The 17,196-nt window shown below is 61.5% G+C and overlaps 1 protein-coding gene across 12 annotated transcripts in view; it reads right to left on the bottom strand.

The window, feature by feature from the left end:
• Nucleotides 1–141: 141 nt before the first annotated feature.
• DOT1L (DOT1 like histone lysine methyltransferase) overlaps nt 142–17,196 on the bottom strand; it is a 51,385-nt gene continuing 34,330 nt past the window's right edge. For 5 of the 12 annotated variants that reach the window (XM_069591477.1, XM_069591480.1, XM_069591484.1 and 2 more), the window contains 18 exons: nt 16,958–17,064; nt 16,728–16,769; nt 15,880–15,990; nt 15,560–15,794; nt 15,026–15,139; nt 14,257–14,348; nt 13,765–13,866; nt 13,175–13,312; nt 12,555–12,680; nt 11,468–11,934; nt 11,161–11,293; nt 10,701–10,847; nt 9,546–9,675; nt 8,535–9,112; nt 8,241–8,446; nt 6,247–6,311; nt 4,944–5,858; nt 3,625–4,293 (listed from right to left, as the gene is read on the bottom strand). In XM_069591477.1, the coding sequence (XP_069447578.1) occupies nt 3,713–4,293; nt 4,944–5,858; nt 6,247–6,311; nt 8,241–8,446; nt 8,535–9,112; nt 9,546–9,675; nt 10,701–10,847; nt 11,161–11,293; nt 11,468–11,934; nt 12,555–12,680; nt 13,175–13,312; nt 13,765–13,866; nt 14,257–14,348; nt 15,026–15,139; nt 15,560–15,794; nt 15,880–15,990; nt 16,728–16,769; nt 16,958–17,064 (4,289 nt within the window). In that variant the 3' untranslated portion in view covers nt 3,625–3,712. Of the gene's footprint in view, nt 2,515–3,624; nt 4,294–4,473; nt 4,826–4,943; nt 5,859–6,246; nt 6,312–8,240; nt 8,447–8,534; nt 9,113–9,545; nt 9,676–10,700; nt 10,848–11,160; nt 11,294–11,467; nt 11,935–12,554; nt 12,681–13,174; nt 13,313–13,764; nt 13,867–14,256; nt 14,349–15,025; nt 15,140–15,559; nt 15,795–15,879; nt 15,991–16,727; nt 16,770–16,957; nt 17,065–17,196 lie in introns of those variants that run through there. The other 7 variants (XR_011257239.1, XR_011257240.1, XR_011257238.1 and 4 more) reach the window with 7 other exon arrangements.

The raw sequence follows: 17,196 nt of genomic DNA, 5'->3' as shown, positions 1-17,196 counted from the left end.
GCCTGTCTTCAGGAGCAGGTGGGGCCTCTACTGGGAGCGACCGTCCTCCCTGCTTGGGGACGGTAAGCACTGCCCTGGGCCCTATGCACTCCAGGACCTTGCCGTGTCATCACCAGGAAGAAACACTGCTGCCAGACTAGGTTCAAGTGAAAACAGGTATTTTATTACAGCGTCTAGAGATGGATATGCAGTGCAGTGGGGTTCCCTTGGGAAGGGAAGGGAGTTAGCACCCCAACTGAAACACAGGCTACCAAAACGACAAAGCCAAGCCCGTCTGCATTACAAACCAAGGTGCGACAGAGCGAGCGTGGATGGATGTGTGAGAACAAACAGTCCTACAGTGGATGGGCGGGATAAATAACGGGGGAATCTTAAATAGTTCACGATTTGACTTGTAGCTAAATGGAGGGCTGTGTCCCCTGACCAGAGGGTGTCTTCATTGTTAGGGTTTCCTGAGCAAAGCAACCGTAGCCATCGGACTTCCTGGAGTGGAGTGAAGCACCTGGGTCAACAGCAGCAGTGGGGCTCCTCCCCACGCCCAATACCCTGGTGCCCCCTCCTTCCTGTGGCAGCGGCACCCAGGCCAAGGCAAGGGGCTGGGGCCGGATGGTGGGTGTGGACAGGCCAAGCTGGCCCCACTGTGGGGCAGGCCCTGTGCACGTGTGTCTCTCCCTGTAGCTTGGAGGGCAGACAGGGCACGGTGGCCCACAAGCCATGCAGTGTTTGTGTACAGTGTCATTTGTTCAGATGGGGCTCCTCAGGCAGCCCCGCAGCTTTCTGTTGGGGGTGGGGAGCCTCTTGAAGAGGGGTGAGGGCAGGGGGCAGGAAAGCACCATCATGCACCCACCAGGAGCACCGACTTGGGGTGGAGGGGGCAGGGCAGGGCCGGTGGTCACAGGAGGAGGGGAGGGCTCCATCTCCAGCTTCAACTGCCGCTCTGAGCAGTGGAGAGGTGGCCAGAGGTGGGACACTGTCCTGCTCTGATCCTGTGGCCTGTATCTCACCGGGCCTCCACCTGCCAGAAAGGCTGGCTCCAGACCCACCCCAGGAATGAGGTGGCGGGCTGGGGCTCGGCTACCATACTGATCCTTGGGGCAGCAGAGGGCCCCACTCCACAGGGGTGGGTGGTGGTGGCCAGGCTGGGGAAGGCTCAGGTGAGATCCCTACATGGAGGCCCACCTCTTGCGCTCCTTGGTGGGTGCCACCTGGTGGGGGGTGGTGAGCACCTGAGGACAGGGCTCTGACTGCCCACGCCCAGCCTTTGGCTGGGTGCCCACCTTGGGGTCTGGGCCCCCTGCCAGCACCTTTGGCCAACATTGGCCCTTCCAGGGAGGCACACAGACAACACTGCTGCACCAAGGGCCCAGCATAGTCACAGATGCTGTGTGGCGGACGGAGAGCCCCACCCACCACCTCGGAGCCGTAGGGACCAGCCCTCCTGCCCTGCCACCCCACCACATCCCTCCCGCATGGAGGGGTGTGGCTGCGGGGGGCGGGGGGAGAGGGTCACTCCAGCTATGGGATGGTGGGTGGGCGGGCCCTGGGCCAGCACCTATGTGCACGTGAATAAACAGCAAGGTTTCCCCTCACTTTTCTTTCTTCCTTTTTCTCTTTAGTTTACTGTGTATTCATCATACAGTCTAAAAATAAATGAAGTCAAGTCTATGAAATTTATAAATTTTCATCACATCTCTATAAAATACTGTCACCCGTCAGCGTGACTCCCCTGTAGACACACCAGGCACCCACGACTAACCACCCGCGTCCCCAGCCACCACTGGCGCTGACCCTCCCTGGGCAGCTGTGGCGCGGGCCCAGACGAGCAGAGACGTACAAAAGTAAATGCACTTGTCACACGGCGGGTTCCAGACCCTCCTCGCGAGCACCACTCAAACGGGTCCCCTCCTCCTCGAGGCACCCTGCTGCAGCCTGGCCGTGCGGCCACCATTCCTATGCCAAAGGCGTGATGCAGACCCAGGGGCCGAGCGAGGCCGTTCACAGTGCGAGGTGGGGCGGGCCTCCACCTGGAGCTGGGGCCTTTGGTATAGGAAGAGCGTTAGATAAACAGGGCAGGCACGGGGCCTGGCGTCGGCGTTGGTCAACCCCGAGAGTCAGCACCAAGAGTGTGGAGGCCGGCCTGCGACGAGATAGCACCGGGCAGCTGGCAGTCCCCGTGGCGGCCAGTCCTCGGGCAGATGGACGTCTTTTACATAGATCCTTTCACATATAGTATCTACATCTCTCAACAGGTTGCCTTTACGGCTTCGGTGGAATAAAATAAGTCAAAGTTGTTTATACTTTTTAAAAAACGATAAATACTTTATCTAAAACTATGGACAGTACAGGCTGGAGCTGGGCCCCAGCGAGCCGTCTCCGCAGGTCTGCGCGGTGCTGATTCACAGTAGAGCCTGTTCTCCGGCCTCCGTCCGTCCTCGCCGTCCCATGGGGGGCCCCGCGCCGCTGGCCCAGCCCACCCTTGCATAGTCTCGCGGTTGAGGTAGAAATCCTAGTTACCTGCGGACACGCGTGGGAAGAAAGGCAGCACAGCATTAGCCCCTCACCCACACGGCCCGGCGCTGCCCCAGGTCGGGAGCCAGAGCCACCGATGGACAGACGGACCGACAGACGACGCACATGGTAGCCGTAGGACCCCGAGCCACACCCTAGGCCCGTCCCCAGGTCCCCTGTCGGGCAGTGCTCCCAGAGGCCTGTGAGCAGCCTGGCGATAAGCCTACGTGCTCCTGGGAGACTGGCTCAGGCAGCAGGGGAGGCAGTGTCCACCATGGGCCTGACCCGGCCTCCATGTGCTCAGCTGCCCTCTTTAGCTCCTGATGGCTGGCAGCCGCTGCACGCTGAGCAGCCCCACCTGGGTTTTTCCAACCAACAAGGCACAGCCCCAGTCCCAGGCCTCAAGTAAAGCTGTCTGAGGACCCTGACCAGGAGGCCATCGGACTCCCACGGCTGCCCATTTGTTTCCACTTACACACACGACACGCAGCTGAAGACACAGGCAGATCCTGAGCCCAGTCCTGATGCCCCATTTCTGCTCCAGACCTCACCCTGGGGATGTGGGTGCGGCACTGGGAGTGGCTGGGCCTCAGTCATATGACAGAACACTGCCCACCCACCGGGCCTGCCTTCCTGTGGCTCCTGCCACATTCACCCTGCCGCCCCTAGGCCACCTGCGGCAGGCCCTTCGCCTAAGGAGCCCACCAGATGACCACGGTCTGAAGGCCTGTAGTGCACCAGGGGCCTTAAATGCATTGAGTTTTCCTAAAACCCTACGAGGCACGTTCAAGCACCAGGCGACAGGCCCAAGAGCGCACAAAAGGCACTGCTGGGCTTCTCCATGGCCCCCACGAACCCACATGGGAGCTGCCCGGGTCCCCGGCAGCCACACACCCAAGCCCAGAATGGCAGCAAGCTCAAGCTGGGCTCAACAGGGAGGACACCAGCTCAGTCCTGCTCCTCCTGGCACCCTCCCTGGGAGACCTAGGGTGCGGGTACGAAGGCAGTGGGACCAGCCACGCCCTGGTTCCCTTGCCGCCCTGGCTCTCTGCCTTCACGCCTCCTGGCTTGGGAGCACAGCCTTGGCCCCATGACCTTCCAGGAGCCCCGCCGGCCCACCTGTTCTCTGCAAAGGGAAGCACGGCCACCTAGTCGGGCTCTAGCCTTACCTTACAGAATACGAACTGCTAGCTAAGCAAGGTCTTTATCGCGGCTTAACCCCCGCAAGGCGCGCGGCATACGGAGGCGGCATGCCAAGGGAAACCCACACGGCGGGCGGCCCCGTGGAGCTGGCCTGTGGGTTCACGGGCGCGGCCTGGGCCAGGGCCAACCCAGGCAGGGGCTGGTGGTGCACCGTCAAGGCGGGCCGGGACACCTTGTGCGGGAGGGAGGCGAGCTTGATGGACAGAGAGGCGTTAGCAGGCGGCAGAGAGGCGGCAGAGGCGGCGGGCAAGAAAGCTTGGTTAGCAGGGAGGGATGCGAGGTTCTGCAGAAGCACGGGCTCAGAGTTAGCTGGGAGCAGCGCAGGGGGAGGAGGCAAGGTGGCGTTAGGATGGGGGGGTGCGTGGAGGGCAGGCTGCCCCGGAGGGGGCCGGCCCAGGTGCGGAGGGGGTTGGGGTGGCCTCGGCTCCGCAGAGGACGGGGCCTGAAAGGAAGAGGCCGGGGTGCTGGCCACCGCCTGCAGCGGGGTTAAGCTCAGCGTGGTGCTGCGACATGCAGCCCCACTGCCGAAACTGGCTCCAAACGGATGGGCGGAGGCGGGAGGCACCGCGTGGTTAAAGACACCTGCAAACAGGAGAGAAAAACTCAGCTTCAACAGGCGGGCACCTCCAGCCGAGCCAAGAGCAGCACGCGGAGGAGGAAGCGACGGCAGCTGCAGCTCCGCGTGCGGGCACAGATGCAGCGAAGCGCAGGCAGCAGGAGCGCGGGCGGGCCCACCGCCGGCCTGGACCCACCCCACCCCACCTCGGTGCCACGCGAGCCGGGAGCCTCTGGCTCCCCGTGCTCTGCTCCACCCTGCATGCACGCGGGCCACGGGCACCACAGCCCCTCGCTCTGTCCCAGCGCCGGCCGCATCGGACCTTCCGGGCGAGCTTGCGGTAGGAAGGAGAGCCCGGGCATGGCGCCAATCCCTCTAAGAAGCAGAGGGCGCGGTCAGACCAGAGAGCCCGGCACAGCCGACTCACGCCCGAGTGCTCTGCCCACACGACCGTCACGGCTGCGTTTCGTGAAAAGGAACGAGGTGGCGGGCGCAAAGTGGACCCAAGGGGACACGCGGGCACAGCCTCTCCCCCCTCAGGGGGCCCTGGAAGGGAACCTGCAAACAGCGGCGGTTAAACCCAACAGTCCGGGTGGGCGGCGGAGACAACATGTGGCCCGCAGCTCGTCCCCCAGCGGGTCCTGTGGGACCAAGTGGCCGTGAGGGCCCTGCCTACCTCCAACTGCGCCGCCGGCCACCCCGGAGGAGAAGCTGCCCATGGCGTGCGAGTTGGTCAATCTGGTGGCGGCGGTCGAGACGTGAACCAGGCCGGCGGCGGGCACAGAACTGAACAGGGACTGCAGCACAGACGGGCCCAGGTTGGCCTGTAGCGACATGGGGCCCAGCGCGAACTGTGGCCCAGGGGCGAAGGCGCCCAGGAAGGGGCGGTGGGTCTGCACGGACGGGGCTGTGCCACCTGCCGAGGATGCCGCTGGGGCAAGACCTGGGCCGCTGAGGAGGCCTGCAGGGGGCGCGGTGGCAGCAGCCATGAACAGGTTGTGGCCGTTCTTGACGTCGGGCTCGCGCTCACGGCCCTTGCCTGCCTTGCTATGCGCTGTAGAGGCCTTGTCCAGGGGTCCGCATGTGGGAAGGCCCCCCTCGCCTTTTGGGCCCAGTCCGTCCAGCTGCCGCTTGTTTGCGAAGGGGCCAGACTCTGCAGCGCCACCCTCCTTGCCCCGTGGGCCAGGGAAGCTCAGGGGGGCACCCAGGCCAGCTGCCTCGGGGGCCTTGTGGGAGAGAGAAGCACCATCACTGAAGCTGTGTAAACTGAGGTCAGCTGCTAGGCCCCCGCCCAGGGCGAAGCCGCTGGCAGGAAGGCTATTGGGGCTCAGCCCGCCCGCCCCCGGCAGGGTGCCTGGGAAGCTCTTCCTGGAGTGGGTGGCCAGCTTGCCATCGGCTGTACTGGGCTCCTCCAGGCCAGGCCGGAAAGCGAACAGGGAGTTGTGGCTCAGAGCGGAGGCAGCCTGCAGCGGGCTGTCAGCTGCCTTGGCCAGGCCCAGGTCGGAGATGGGTGAGAAGGTGGACTTCCACTTGCTGCTGTTGACCGGCTCGCTGGCCAGTGGTGCCTTCCTTCCTGCTAGGCTGCCACCTGCTGGGAGAGGCAGTGGCTGAGGCCTGGGCCACCGGTGGGGCCTGGGGAAGACACTGCAGATTCCAGACCACCACCTGCTCAGAGTGCCTCCACACAGAGAAGGCCCTCTGGAGAGGAAGAGTGGCCTGGCAAGGGTGGGGCTGCCAGAGAAGCTGAGGGAGGTGGGCTGCTCAGCGAGAGGAAAGCTGTGTTGACAGGGAGAACTACTTGCACCTGAGTGAACCAGGTGGCACCAAGGGCGTCCAGAGCATCACAGGGAAAGGGGCGGGGGAGGTGTGTACTCAGCACAGCCCAGGACAATCCTGGAAGCCCCATGGGGTCCTCAGGGACCAGGTAGCAAGCCTAGCGTGGGTGCCAAGGACTCAAACGTTGTGCAGACTGAACTCACCATTTTCCAAGGTTTTTGGTGGAGATTTGCTTTCTAAGGAGATTGTTGCAATTTTTCTCTCAATTCTATCAGAAAAAGAAAAAGAGGATGAGTGTTTGCCATCCACGTGCACACCAGAACGCTGTGTGTGTACACTGAATTGCCCAGGCAAGCCGTGAGCCAGGGATGTCCGACCTGCCGTCAGGGCCCCCAGCAGCGGCTGTGGCAAGGGGACATGGCTGTGGGTGGGCCCCGGCAGCGGAGGAATGCTGCTTCCCAACACACAGACACATGCGGGAGCTCCAGGCAGGACTGGCCCCGAGTGGAACGGGCTCTTGAGCCATAAGACTGTGTTGTCCACAGAGGGGGATGACATGGTGCTGAGCACGTAATGACCCCCCAGCAGGTTGCACCCAGTGACACAACGGTGTGGCTTCACATGTCAGGATTCTTAGGGGCCGTCCCGAAGGACCATGACCTCCAGAGACATAACTCCCAAAATAATCCAGAATTTTCACAACGTGATGTTTGTATGTGGAAGAATGAACTCAGACAACACTGGAAACAGCCAACTAAAGAAATACCACAAATACACGCTACACGGGGCCTGTTCAGAACACAGCACTCCTGTGCCTCAATGGACACGAGCAGGACAGAAACTACACACCAAGGATCGGAGGACACAGCTGTAGGCCCCTACCTGGAGAGGGGTCACACGAGAACAAACTAAAGAGCTCTCACGACTTAGCAGCACAACCCGAATCACACATGGGCCGGGATATGAACAGACATCTCTCCAAGGAAGAGGCAATGTGGAGTGCTGCTGGCCCCTGAGGAGAAGAGGTTGGAACCAGGAGGACACCACCACACCCACAGAGACAGCATTGCTGCATGGAACAGAGACCCAGAAGCTAACACATGAGGGCGAGAACGTGGAGAAATGCGCCCCGTGCATGGCTGGCAGGAGTGAGATGGGGCACCCACTGTAGGAAGTTGGAAGGATCCTCAAAAGTTAAGCACAGACTCACCATGTGATCTAGCAAATTCCACACCTAGGGCCTATGTGTGCTAATCACTGTTGTGTCCAACTCTTTGTGACCCCATGGACTAGCCAGCCAAGCTCCTCTGTCCATGGGATTCTCCAGGCGAGAATACTGGGGTGGGTTGCTATGCCCTTCCCCAGGGGATCTTCCCAGTCCAGGGACTGAACCCATATCTCTTATGTCTCCTGCATTGGGAGACAGGTTCTTTACCACTAGCACCACTAACCATAAACACGCTTTCAAATAAAAACATACATACGAACATCCAGACCAGCATGATTCACAGTAGCTAAAAACAAAGCAACCCAAGCATCCATGATGGGTGAACACAACGTGGTCCATCCACACAGTGGAACATGATGCAGCTTTTAAAAAGCAGGTTCCGACACCTGCTACAACCTGGATGAACCTTAAGGACACGATGCTCAGTAAGAGAAGCCAGACACAGAAAGACACACTATCTGATTCTACTCACAGGAGGTCCTAGAGGAGTCAGATCCACAGAGACAGGAAGGAGATGATGAGGCTAGGGACTGGGGGAGGGGACAGGGAGTCTTTCTGAGGTGATGAAATTGCCCTAAATTGAGTGGTGATATCTGCACAACCCCATAAATACATCAGAAAGCCCTGGATCACACATTTTAAGCAGATGGTATATTATGTGAATTATACCTAACACAGCTGCTGTCAAAGAAAAAATAAGGGAAAGAAAGCCCTGTTCCCCATCAGATGAGTGGCCCGGAGCCTGTGCACCTGCTTCCAGCTTTCCCACCTGCTGCCCTCCCTCCTCTCCGTTGACATGGGACACCTGCAGGTGGGCTGCAGGCTCAGGCTCGGCTTCACCCCGCACATAGGCAGCGAGGTGCTCTCAGAAGCCTTGGGCCCTCGCGGGCAGTTTCTCACAGTTAAACAATCCCAGATGTGCCCTGCAGTCAGGACCACCCCCCAACCCCCTGATCGCAGCCCACTCGCCTGGCACTGCCGGGCTCATCCTCAGAGCCTGGCTCCTCGTCCGAGGTCAGTGGGGAGTAGTGGGCACCATTGGTCTGGCTCAGGGGCTTCTCCTTCTTGAGCACAGGTGGTTGGTCATTGTCCTGGTAGGGGACGGGTGAGCTCTTTAGGGAGCTCTCAGGGGACGAGATGGCTGTGATCTCCAGGGGCTGGTTGATGTTGCTGACCTGAGGGCCGGGCACATGGATGAGCGCCAGCAGGCCTGGCATGTGCCCTCATCAGCCACCCAGCCCCAGCACACTGCTCCCGCCTCACCATGGAGTTGAGATTCAGGGGGGACCCTGAAGACTGCGTGAAAAGCCCAGCGACAGATGGCAAGGCCCGGCGCTTGGGGGACACACTCGAGCTCAGGCTGGGGGTCCCCGCCGATGCCCGCTTCCTCCGGCCCCGCTTGCGGCTGTCTGGTCCATGGCCCTGGCCACCATCCCCGCGGGCACCCGAGGGCAGAGGGCTGTGTTTGCTGGAAGGTGACTGCTTGGCGCTGCTGGCACCCGCCGAGATGGTAAAGACGATCCTCCTTTTGGCTTCGCTCTCAGGGTCTGAGAAGCTGGCGTCACAGGGCAGGTCCCCTTTGCCAGAGTCGGGAAGCGGGCCCAGGGCGCCTAGCCGGGGGCTGGCGCAGAGCTGGGGGGCTGGCGAGGCTGAGCCACAGGTGCGTGGCTGCGTCAGCAGGGGTGGGTGCTGCGGGGTGGAGCTGCGGGACCCCACAGTGGCAAAGAGGCTTCCAGAGCTGGAGGACTCGTCCAGGGCCGGGGGCTCAGCTCCAGGGCCAAGGGGTGCTGGGCTGCCTGCCAGGGCCCCACTGATGGCCACCGAGCCGCTGTATGCAAAGCCTGTGGAGGACACGAGGTGGTGGCTCGGCTTTCTTCATGCTTGGCACCCCTGGGCCTTCACTGTGCCCTCCTCCCCACTTCTGGGCCTGCGACAGTCGAGGGCCTGGAGCCCATGAACATGCTGAGTGGACCCTGGGCACCGCCAGCAGAGATGCCCTCCCCACACGAGAGCAGTGGCTTCAAGACGAGTGCTGGAGCCGCCTGCTTCACAGCAGCGACAGGGCCCGTCTAGGGGGCAGGCACCCAAGTGCACAGTTGGCCCCACACAGAAGCCCCATTGGATCTCCCAGAGGACCAGACCCCGCCAACAGGGCCGGCACGGCTTCTGACACGAACCGGACGGGACCCTAGGGTGCGTGCAGCTGAGGGCGGCCCTGCTGCAGCTCAGACCCCGCGGCTGGAGGGGCCGGGCCTGGCCTCTGGGAACCCTCACCTGTGGGAGCCAGGGCGAGGCTCTTGCTCCCAGCAGCGTTGCCCCCGGCACCATGGGTGTTAGCAGCCACCTGCTTCTCCAGCGTAGACGAGGACTCTCGGGCCGGTGGCCCAGGGCTGGGTGTGCTTCTCTGCAGAAAGAAGGCGCACACTGTCAGCCAAGCCGGGCACACACCCAAGGACGTCCCCAGGGCCTGAGGCAGCGAGCCCAAAAGGGCGACGGCCACGCAGGTAAGCCTAGAAGTCAGCTACCAGAAGGCTCTCACAAGGTGCAGATGTCTGAGCTCAGGTCTAAACGCCTGGGACAGCAGTGGGGCGATGTCATGACCTGACCTGGCAGCTCCACTCCTAGGTGAAGCCAGATAAAAACAACTGTCCACATGATTCCTGTTCACACATGTCCACAGCAGTGTGATTTACAACAGCCCCGAAGTGCATACAACCCAAATGACCATCCACAGAGGATACACACGTGTCCCTCCACACACTGGACCATCCCTCAGCCACAAAGAGGAGAGAAGCCCTGACACTCGCTACCGTATGGATGAACCCTCAGGACACGAAGCTCAGTGAGAGAGGCAGACACAGGACATACAGTGTGTGATTCCACTGATAGGAAACATCCAGAACAGGCTGAACCACAGACAGAGAGTGGGGTACTGATTGTCAGGGGCTGGGAGGGGGTACAGGGGTGATGCCGATGGGGATGGGCCTCCTCTTGGGGTATAGAATGTTCTAGAAGTAGAGCTGGCTGCAAGACTGGTGAACACACCGAAGACCCCTGCACTGAACATCTTAGACGGATGAATTCTGTGTGAATGACACCTCCATAAACACAAAGCCCAGCCCACTCTACACAAAGTGTCATTCTGAAGGGCATGTGTGTGAGGGAGAACCCGAGTGTGGACCAGAAGGACAAGGGCGGCTCCTCTCCACTCACCGTCACCATGCACACTCAGATCTAAGATTAAAGCTGAAAACCTTACTGGGAATCGGTGCTTTCTTTTTCTCAGGTATTGCGGCATGCTGGAGATATAACTGCGAGCAACTGAACAGAAAGTGACTGGCCCTCAAGGAGAAAGGACAGGCCCGCGGCTCTGCCCGTGCATGCACACGAGGCCTGCGGCAGCAGGCTTGGGCCAAGGGCCGCACTCACCGCCTTCTCGGCGCGGCTGGGCAGCACCACGCTGGCCAGGGGGATGCTGACGGGCAGCTTGCTGGGCTGCACGGTGCTCAGCGGGATGCTGACGGGCAGGCTGGTGATGGCCTCCCCACTGCTGGCGTAGGCACGCTCCTTCACACCCTGCCGACCAGGACAGTGGCCTCGGGCACTGCCCCGGGGATACCGGGGATTCCAACCAGCCCCCACCCCAACCCGTTCTCCCAACTGGCCAGACCCGCCCGTCAGCAGCCTCCACCCACGACTGGCCCACCCTGCTGCTCAACCACCCTCTCCTCCCATCCCCAGGGACTGAGCTCTCTCCCACCCTCACCTGAAGGCAAGGGTGCATTCGGGTGGCCATGCTGCCCCCTCCTGCAGGACCTCCTTTGAGAGCCCCCACCCCACCCCACCCCCCGCACCCAGCGTCACAGATGCTCTCAGACAGCAGCCTCACCTTCTCAGGGCCCTTCTCTCCCATCTGTAAAGCCGTGGGGGATGAAGGTCGGGGGTCTTGTGGGCTCAGCTTGATGCCGTTGGTGATGCCAGGGCTCTGGTAAGGGAGTCCGTTCTCCTTGGCATGCTCGGCTCTAGAGACAAGGCGTGTCCTTGGTCACTCTGGAGAGTGTGAACACGGCTGCAGCTTTGTGTTCAGAGCTGACAGCCCTGGCCTAGCAAACCCCCGATTCTCTTCAAAACTGATGACTCTCAGATGAGAAGACCCACAGGGCCTGTACAATGCAGTGACACTGGCCTGCACTCACCGTGGGTGCAGCTCGCTGGCAGCTGCCTTGCCACTGGCCGCGTGGTCCTGGCTCAGGTGGCGCCGCAGCACCAGCTTGGCAGGGGATAGCCTGGTATAGTCAGGCAGGGCCAGGCTGGATAGCTTCTCCAGCCGTGGCCGGCCGCTGTGGCTAGGGGTGCAGGGCACGACCTCCTGGTCTAGCGGAGAGGCCAGGTACTGGGGGGTGTTCTGCTTGGGTGAGGGCCGACCCAGTGCGCTGCAGAGCTCATAGCCGGCCGCATGGCCATTCATGGAGAGCTCGGGGCTCAAGCTGCTGAAGGGCGGCAGGGAGAAGCGGGCGCAGTCCAGCTCCAAGTGAAGCCGGCCAGGCTCGGCCTCTGGCTTCCCACGAAGCTGCAGGGCCAGCGCCTCATCAGGCGGCACGCAGGACTTGAGCTGGAGCAGCTCCTGCTGCCGCTGGCTCTTCTCCAGCTCCACGATGCTGATCTGCGGGACGACCAGGGGCGTGTCAGGCCCGCCCTGCCCCAAGCCCAGCACCCCTCCAGCCAGAACCGTCCAGGAGAGGAGGATGTGGCTGGTGAGCTGACAGGTGAACGAGCGTCAGAGTCGGGCACAGGTGCACAGAGATGATAAGGGACCCAGGCTCCGTGGCCATCATGGCGACTGCCAGGGTAAGACATCAGGACAGAACCTGTCCTGGGCGGGCCAGGGCTTGAAGAACCGCATGTTTGGCTTTTCCCCACAATTAACGGACCGCTCCTTGATTCTCAATTACGGAGGAGGGTCAGAACCCAGAGTGTTCCCTCCTGAGACCCCTCCTGCAGGCCCCATCACACACAGGCTTGGGCAATAAATCTCATTTCTGTGACACACGGGCTGTGACCTTGCAGAAAGCTGCTCTGGGGAGGTGTGTGCTCACGACACATCCTAAAAAGGATCTCAGTGGACACCAGTTCACCATGAGAGCTCTGTGGTCAGAGATCCCTCAAAAGCGTCCCAAGGTCTGGTGCTGGGAGCTGCAGTCGAGGGGAAGGCGTCTCTGTAGGTGAGCCAGGGAGTGGGGAAGGGGGCAATGAGGAAGGCTCCAATCCCCAGCCCAGCCTTACCTGCAGTTCCAGGCAGTGCCTCTGCTTCTCTGAGATCTGGCTCTTCAGGGCCTGCTTCTCCTTCAGCAGATTCTCCAGGGACAGCGTGGACCAGTCCAGCTTCAGCTCCTCACACCGTGCCTTGAGCTGTGGGGAGGGTGTTGGGCTCTGAGTCCTGGCGGACAGCCCCCACCCAGTATGCACAGCTGGTGGGGGTTGGGAGGGGCTCCGGTGGACGGCTCCTACCCAGGGGTGCCTGCAGTGGAGATGGGGAGGAGCCCCTGGTACACAGCTGGGGCACGGAAGAACAGGAGTCTGCTGCCCAACCCCAAGCCCGCACCCTTGAAGCACAGAGCAGAGCTGCTTCTGGAAGCAGGGCTGAGAAGATGGGTCCTTGGGAAGGACACCCTGCAGGAGCAAGTGAGGGGCATCCAGGAGAGGAGACAGGGCGCTTCCAACAGGCGAGGCCCAGCACACAGGGGGATGTGGGCTCAGGGTCCCTGGGCTGTAGGTGGGGGAAGGGCTGAGGGTGCCCTGGCAGTGAAGATCAGAGCCCGAGTCTGAGATGCGCCAGGTGCCCTTAGAGCATCCTGATGGTAGACAGGGGCGAGGAGGGGTCCCACCCGGCCTGGGATGCTCACCAGCCGCAGGCTCTGGCTCCTCAGCTCCCGGTTGCCCTTCTCTAGCTGCTCCGTCTGTTCCCTCAACTGCTGGTTGTGAGCCGAGATCTCCTTCTGAGCTTGGATCAGGTCGTTGTAGGTCAGCGCCTTCACTCCCAGCTGAGGACACACCATGGCCCAGGTGGGCGCTCACGGGGCCACGTGCAGACTTCCCCTTGTTTTCTTTGATGCGGACCATTTTTAAAGATTTTACTGAACTTGTTACAATATTCCTTCTGTTTTATGTTTTTGGTTTTTTGGCCGCAAGGCATTCAAGATCTTAGTTTCCTGCTCAGGGATTAAAACCGTGGCCCCTGCACTGGAGGGCAAAGTCTTAACCACTGTACCCCAGGCAGTCCCAGGAGCTGCCCTCTGACCGCCCCCAGGCTCCAGGCCTCCTGTGAGGGAGACTTTCAGCATCAGAAGCACAGCAAGGGCAACAGTCCACCTGGATATCAGCTGTCTGGGCTGGGGTACCAACCCCCTCACCTGCCTGCCCACCCGCCCGCCCATAGCTCAGCACTGGGGGTCATGTGCAAGGCCTCCCGGCAGCCAGGCAGGGACCAATCTACCTCGTCCAGTTTCTGCTGGAAGAGCCTCTTGCTCTCCTCCTTCTGAGCTTGGCAGTGGCCAAACAGCTGCTGCGCTGCGCCTAGCAACCGGGCATTCTTCTCCTGCGGGGCAGGGCTGATGAGCGCCAGGACCATGGCAGGAGGGAGGTGGGGGAAACGCAAGCAGATTGGCCAGGCCCCCATAAGGGCTTCACCCCAGAACGTGGTGCCACACAGCGGTGGCTTCAAGTCCTGTTTATGAGCATCGTGGGGCCTTATGCCGCCCACCTTCCAGAGAGCCATGCCCGAGCTGGGCCTGACTGAGGCTGCAGAGGACACGCCCAGGCTGAGGGCCCCCTAGATGCCTCTCAGACACTGTCCCCAGATGAGGACACCTCAGCCATCACAGCAGGGCCCGGGCCAGCTGCAACCATGGGGCCATTGGGCCCTGAGGTGGGGGATGAGTGCCCCCCAACCCTCCCGGGAACTTGGCTGGCAGCACGGGGGCCGCACCTTCTCCTGGTCCAGCAGCTGCTGCAGGGTGGCCTTGTACTGAGGGGTCTTCGTGTATGCCAGGAACTGTAGATACTGAATCCTGAAGGACTCTGCAAGGAGAGAGCAGACTGGATGTCGACACAGGAAGGATCCTGCCGAGGCTCAAGGCAGGGGTGGGGTTCATGAACACATGCAGGCCCACAGGGTTTTGGTGGGGCCAGGGCTCTGCCCCAACCTGGGGTCGCCCCCTCCTGGGGCCCCTCAAAGCTCCTGGCATCACTGGCCCATGTTTCCTTTCTCCCACACGTGTGGGCTCTGGTTGGCTAATCTGCCAGTTTTCTTGGTAAACATACGCTACTGCTGTTGAGAAAACTGATAGCTCCCAAGGTTGTAAAGGGTTTCCTTCACCCAGCTTCTAGAGCTGAGTGATCTCAACACAGCCCACCCTTGCCCACGACTGCGAGCTCAAGTTGGCAGAACGGGGTCTGATCCCGCGGGATCCTGGCACCATGGACACGGAGGCCATCCTCTAGGGGGGTGGAGCTGCCTCCCTGGCCCCACTCACTCAATGCCAGGAGCCCCCAGGGTGGCCCAGTGTGCCCTGGGGCAGAACCTTAGCCTCAGACCACCACACGGGCCCTGGTGATCCCAGAACCCAGGAGTCCCCTGGCAGGATAAGCCTGAGCCCTGGAGGTGGTGTGCTCCACTGCACAGCATGGGGCTCCTGCCAGGGTGTAGACCAGCTGCTGCTCGCCCTCCCAGACCCGTGGGCCTGGCTGGTGCTCACCTAGCAGCCTGTGCAGCGCGGGCGGGGTGGGTGCCAGCAGCAGCTGTTCAGGGGTAGGCCGCTGCACGCTGGGAGGTAGCTGGTAGAATGGGCTGTGAGGTGGCCTGTGCACGTCTGTGGGGACACAGCAGTGGTCACAATCCCATAAACGGGGCCCGGAAGGCCACTACAGAGCCCCCAGTGCCCCAACAACAGGACTCAACACAATTCCCACAGCCCCAACCACCAGACACTGAGCTGTACATGCTCGTGACCTGGCCACTCACTCTGAGCCAAGCCTCCTGCCAGGACCAGGAGCGTGGGAAGCCAAGGCCCTAGGACCTGCTCCCGGGCAGATAGCTGGGTCAAGCTGACCACACCAATGGCCCAGGGGACCCCTGAGGTGGTTCCTCCCTCAGGTGGAACCTCCCTCAGGAAGGTTCAGAGCTTGGGCGTACCCACAACAGCACGCCCACGACACTGGCACAGCAGCTTCTGCCCAAGGACCCCACGGCACTCACTCCCAGGATCCCACAGCATGGGGGCGGGGCTCACCCTGCGGCAAGGGGGAGGCCGCTCGTGACACGGTCTGGGCGTGCAGCAGGTCCAGTGCGCTCTGGGTCTTCTTGGGCTTGCGCTCGGGGTTGGTGGCACTCATCTTCTTGGGGCGCCCACGCTTCCGACCCACCATCTTCCGGCCCTTCTTGTTCAGCTTCTTCTTCCGGGCCTTGGAGGGAGATGGCTTCTTGACAGCGGCCGTCCCGGCTTTCTCCTCCTCAGCACCAGAGTCCTGGTGGAAACCCGCATGAAGGACTGGCCAGAGGTGTGGGCTCTGAGGGTGGCCTGGCTCCCTCCCCGACCAGAGTGGGGCTCACCACGGGGGTGTCTGCCGGCACAGCTGCCTTGCTCTCGGGCACCTTGGTGGGTGTGGTTGTGTTGCTCTTGTTCTCCCGCTGCTGCCGGCGCCGAGCTGCCTCTTGTTCCTCCTGGTGGGCAGGCAGGGGGTGTCTCCTGAATCTCAGGCACCGTGTGGAACCCCCTGCCTCCAGGGGCCCCACAGCTCAGGCTCCCGGGGCGGGGGTCGGCCAGGTTCTGTTCATCTGTACCCTTGATGATGCCGCAGGGAAAACCAATACCCACACCCTGTCTCTGCCAGGACCCCAGCGGCCTTCAGGTCACAAGGAAAAGTTATTAAAGGCAGAGCCTGGGTGCAGAGTGAGGAGCTGCTGAATGGCCTGGCCTCCCTGAGGTCCCCACAGCTGCTTCCCCACTTGGGGGTGCTCTGTCCATGAAGAGGGCTGAGGGACACCCTGGGTCACCAGCAGGCAGTACAGTGCTGCCCATGAAGCTGTTCTGTCTTCGATGGGGTGGTAGTCCCCACACTGTGACCTGAGGTCCTATCACGGTAGGAGGGGCCCGGGTTGGGGGCTCCTCCAGGCTCACAGGCTCGTCTGAGCCTCCAAAGAGAAAGATGCTGGGACACTGGGACACACATCCCACAAGATTCAGGGACAAACTGACAGGGACCAAGGGGCAGCAAAACGTTTCAAAATGTTAACTGTTTTCAACCTATTATCAACCTATTTCCCCCCAAATTGTTGAAACTGCTCAAGTCAAGGCTGTCACAGCCAGGGGCCCCTGGTGCCCAGGCCCGAATCCGGACCCTCAGGCCCTGGTCAGCAGCAACCAGGCTTATAGGTCAAGGGCAAACAGACAAACTTACCCTGAGTTTTGGATTTTTTAGACTAGAAAAATAGTTTTCAAGCTAAAAATGGAAAAGAAAAAGTCTCATTAGCGGTGGAAAACCCTGCAAGATGAAAGCCATATCCCAGACCCACCAACGCCAGGCAGTGACGTGCCCAGGGAACATGCTGGACCCCGGGGTGGGAGTAAAACCTCTGCCCCCACCAGGTTAGCTGAGAGGCAGGGCAGGGGCGCTCGGGCACCACTCACTATGGTGCGGTCGATGGTGTGCAGGTAGTAGGAGACTGGCTTCCCCGTCCATGACACCGAGCCTTTTAGCGGCGACAGCTCCACGACGCGCATGATGGTGCCGATGTCTGTGCACAATGGGCCCATGGGTCAGGGGATGCCTGGGCATCCCAACCACCGGCCTGGGAGGTGCCCATGGCCCTCCCTCCCCCCGGCCCTCAGCCGAGGATGAGGGTGGGGACAAGCCCACAGCATGGGCT

The sequence above is a fragment of the Ovis canadensis genome, chromosome 5 (assembly GCF_042477335.2).
Source record: "Ovis canadensis isolate MfBH-ARS-UI-01 breed Bighorn chromosome 5, ARS-UI_OviCan_v2, whole genome shotgun sequence".
NCBI lineage: Eukaryota > Metazoa > Chordata > Mammalia > Artiodactyla > Bovidae > Ovis > Ovis canadensis.
The sequence above is the reverse complement of the archived record's forward strand: the minus strand, read 5'-3'. Positions and strand labels throughout refer to the sequence as shown.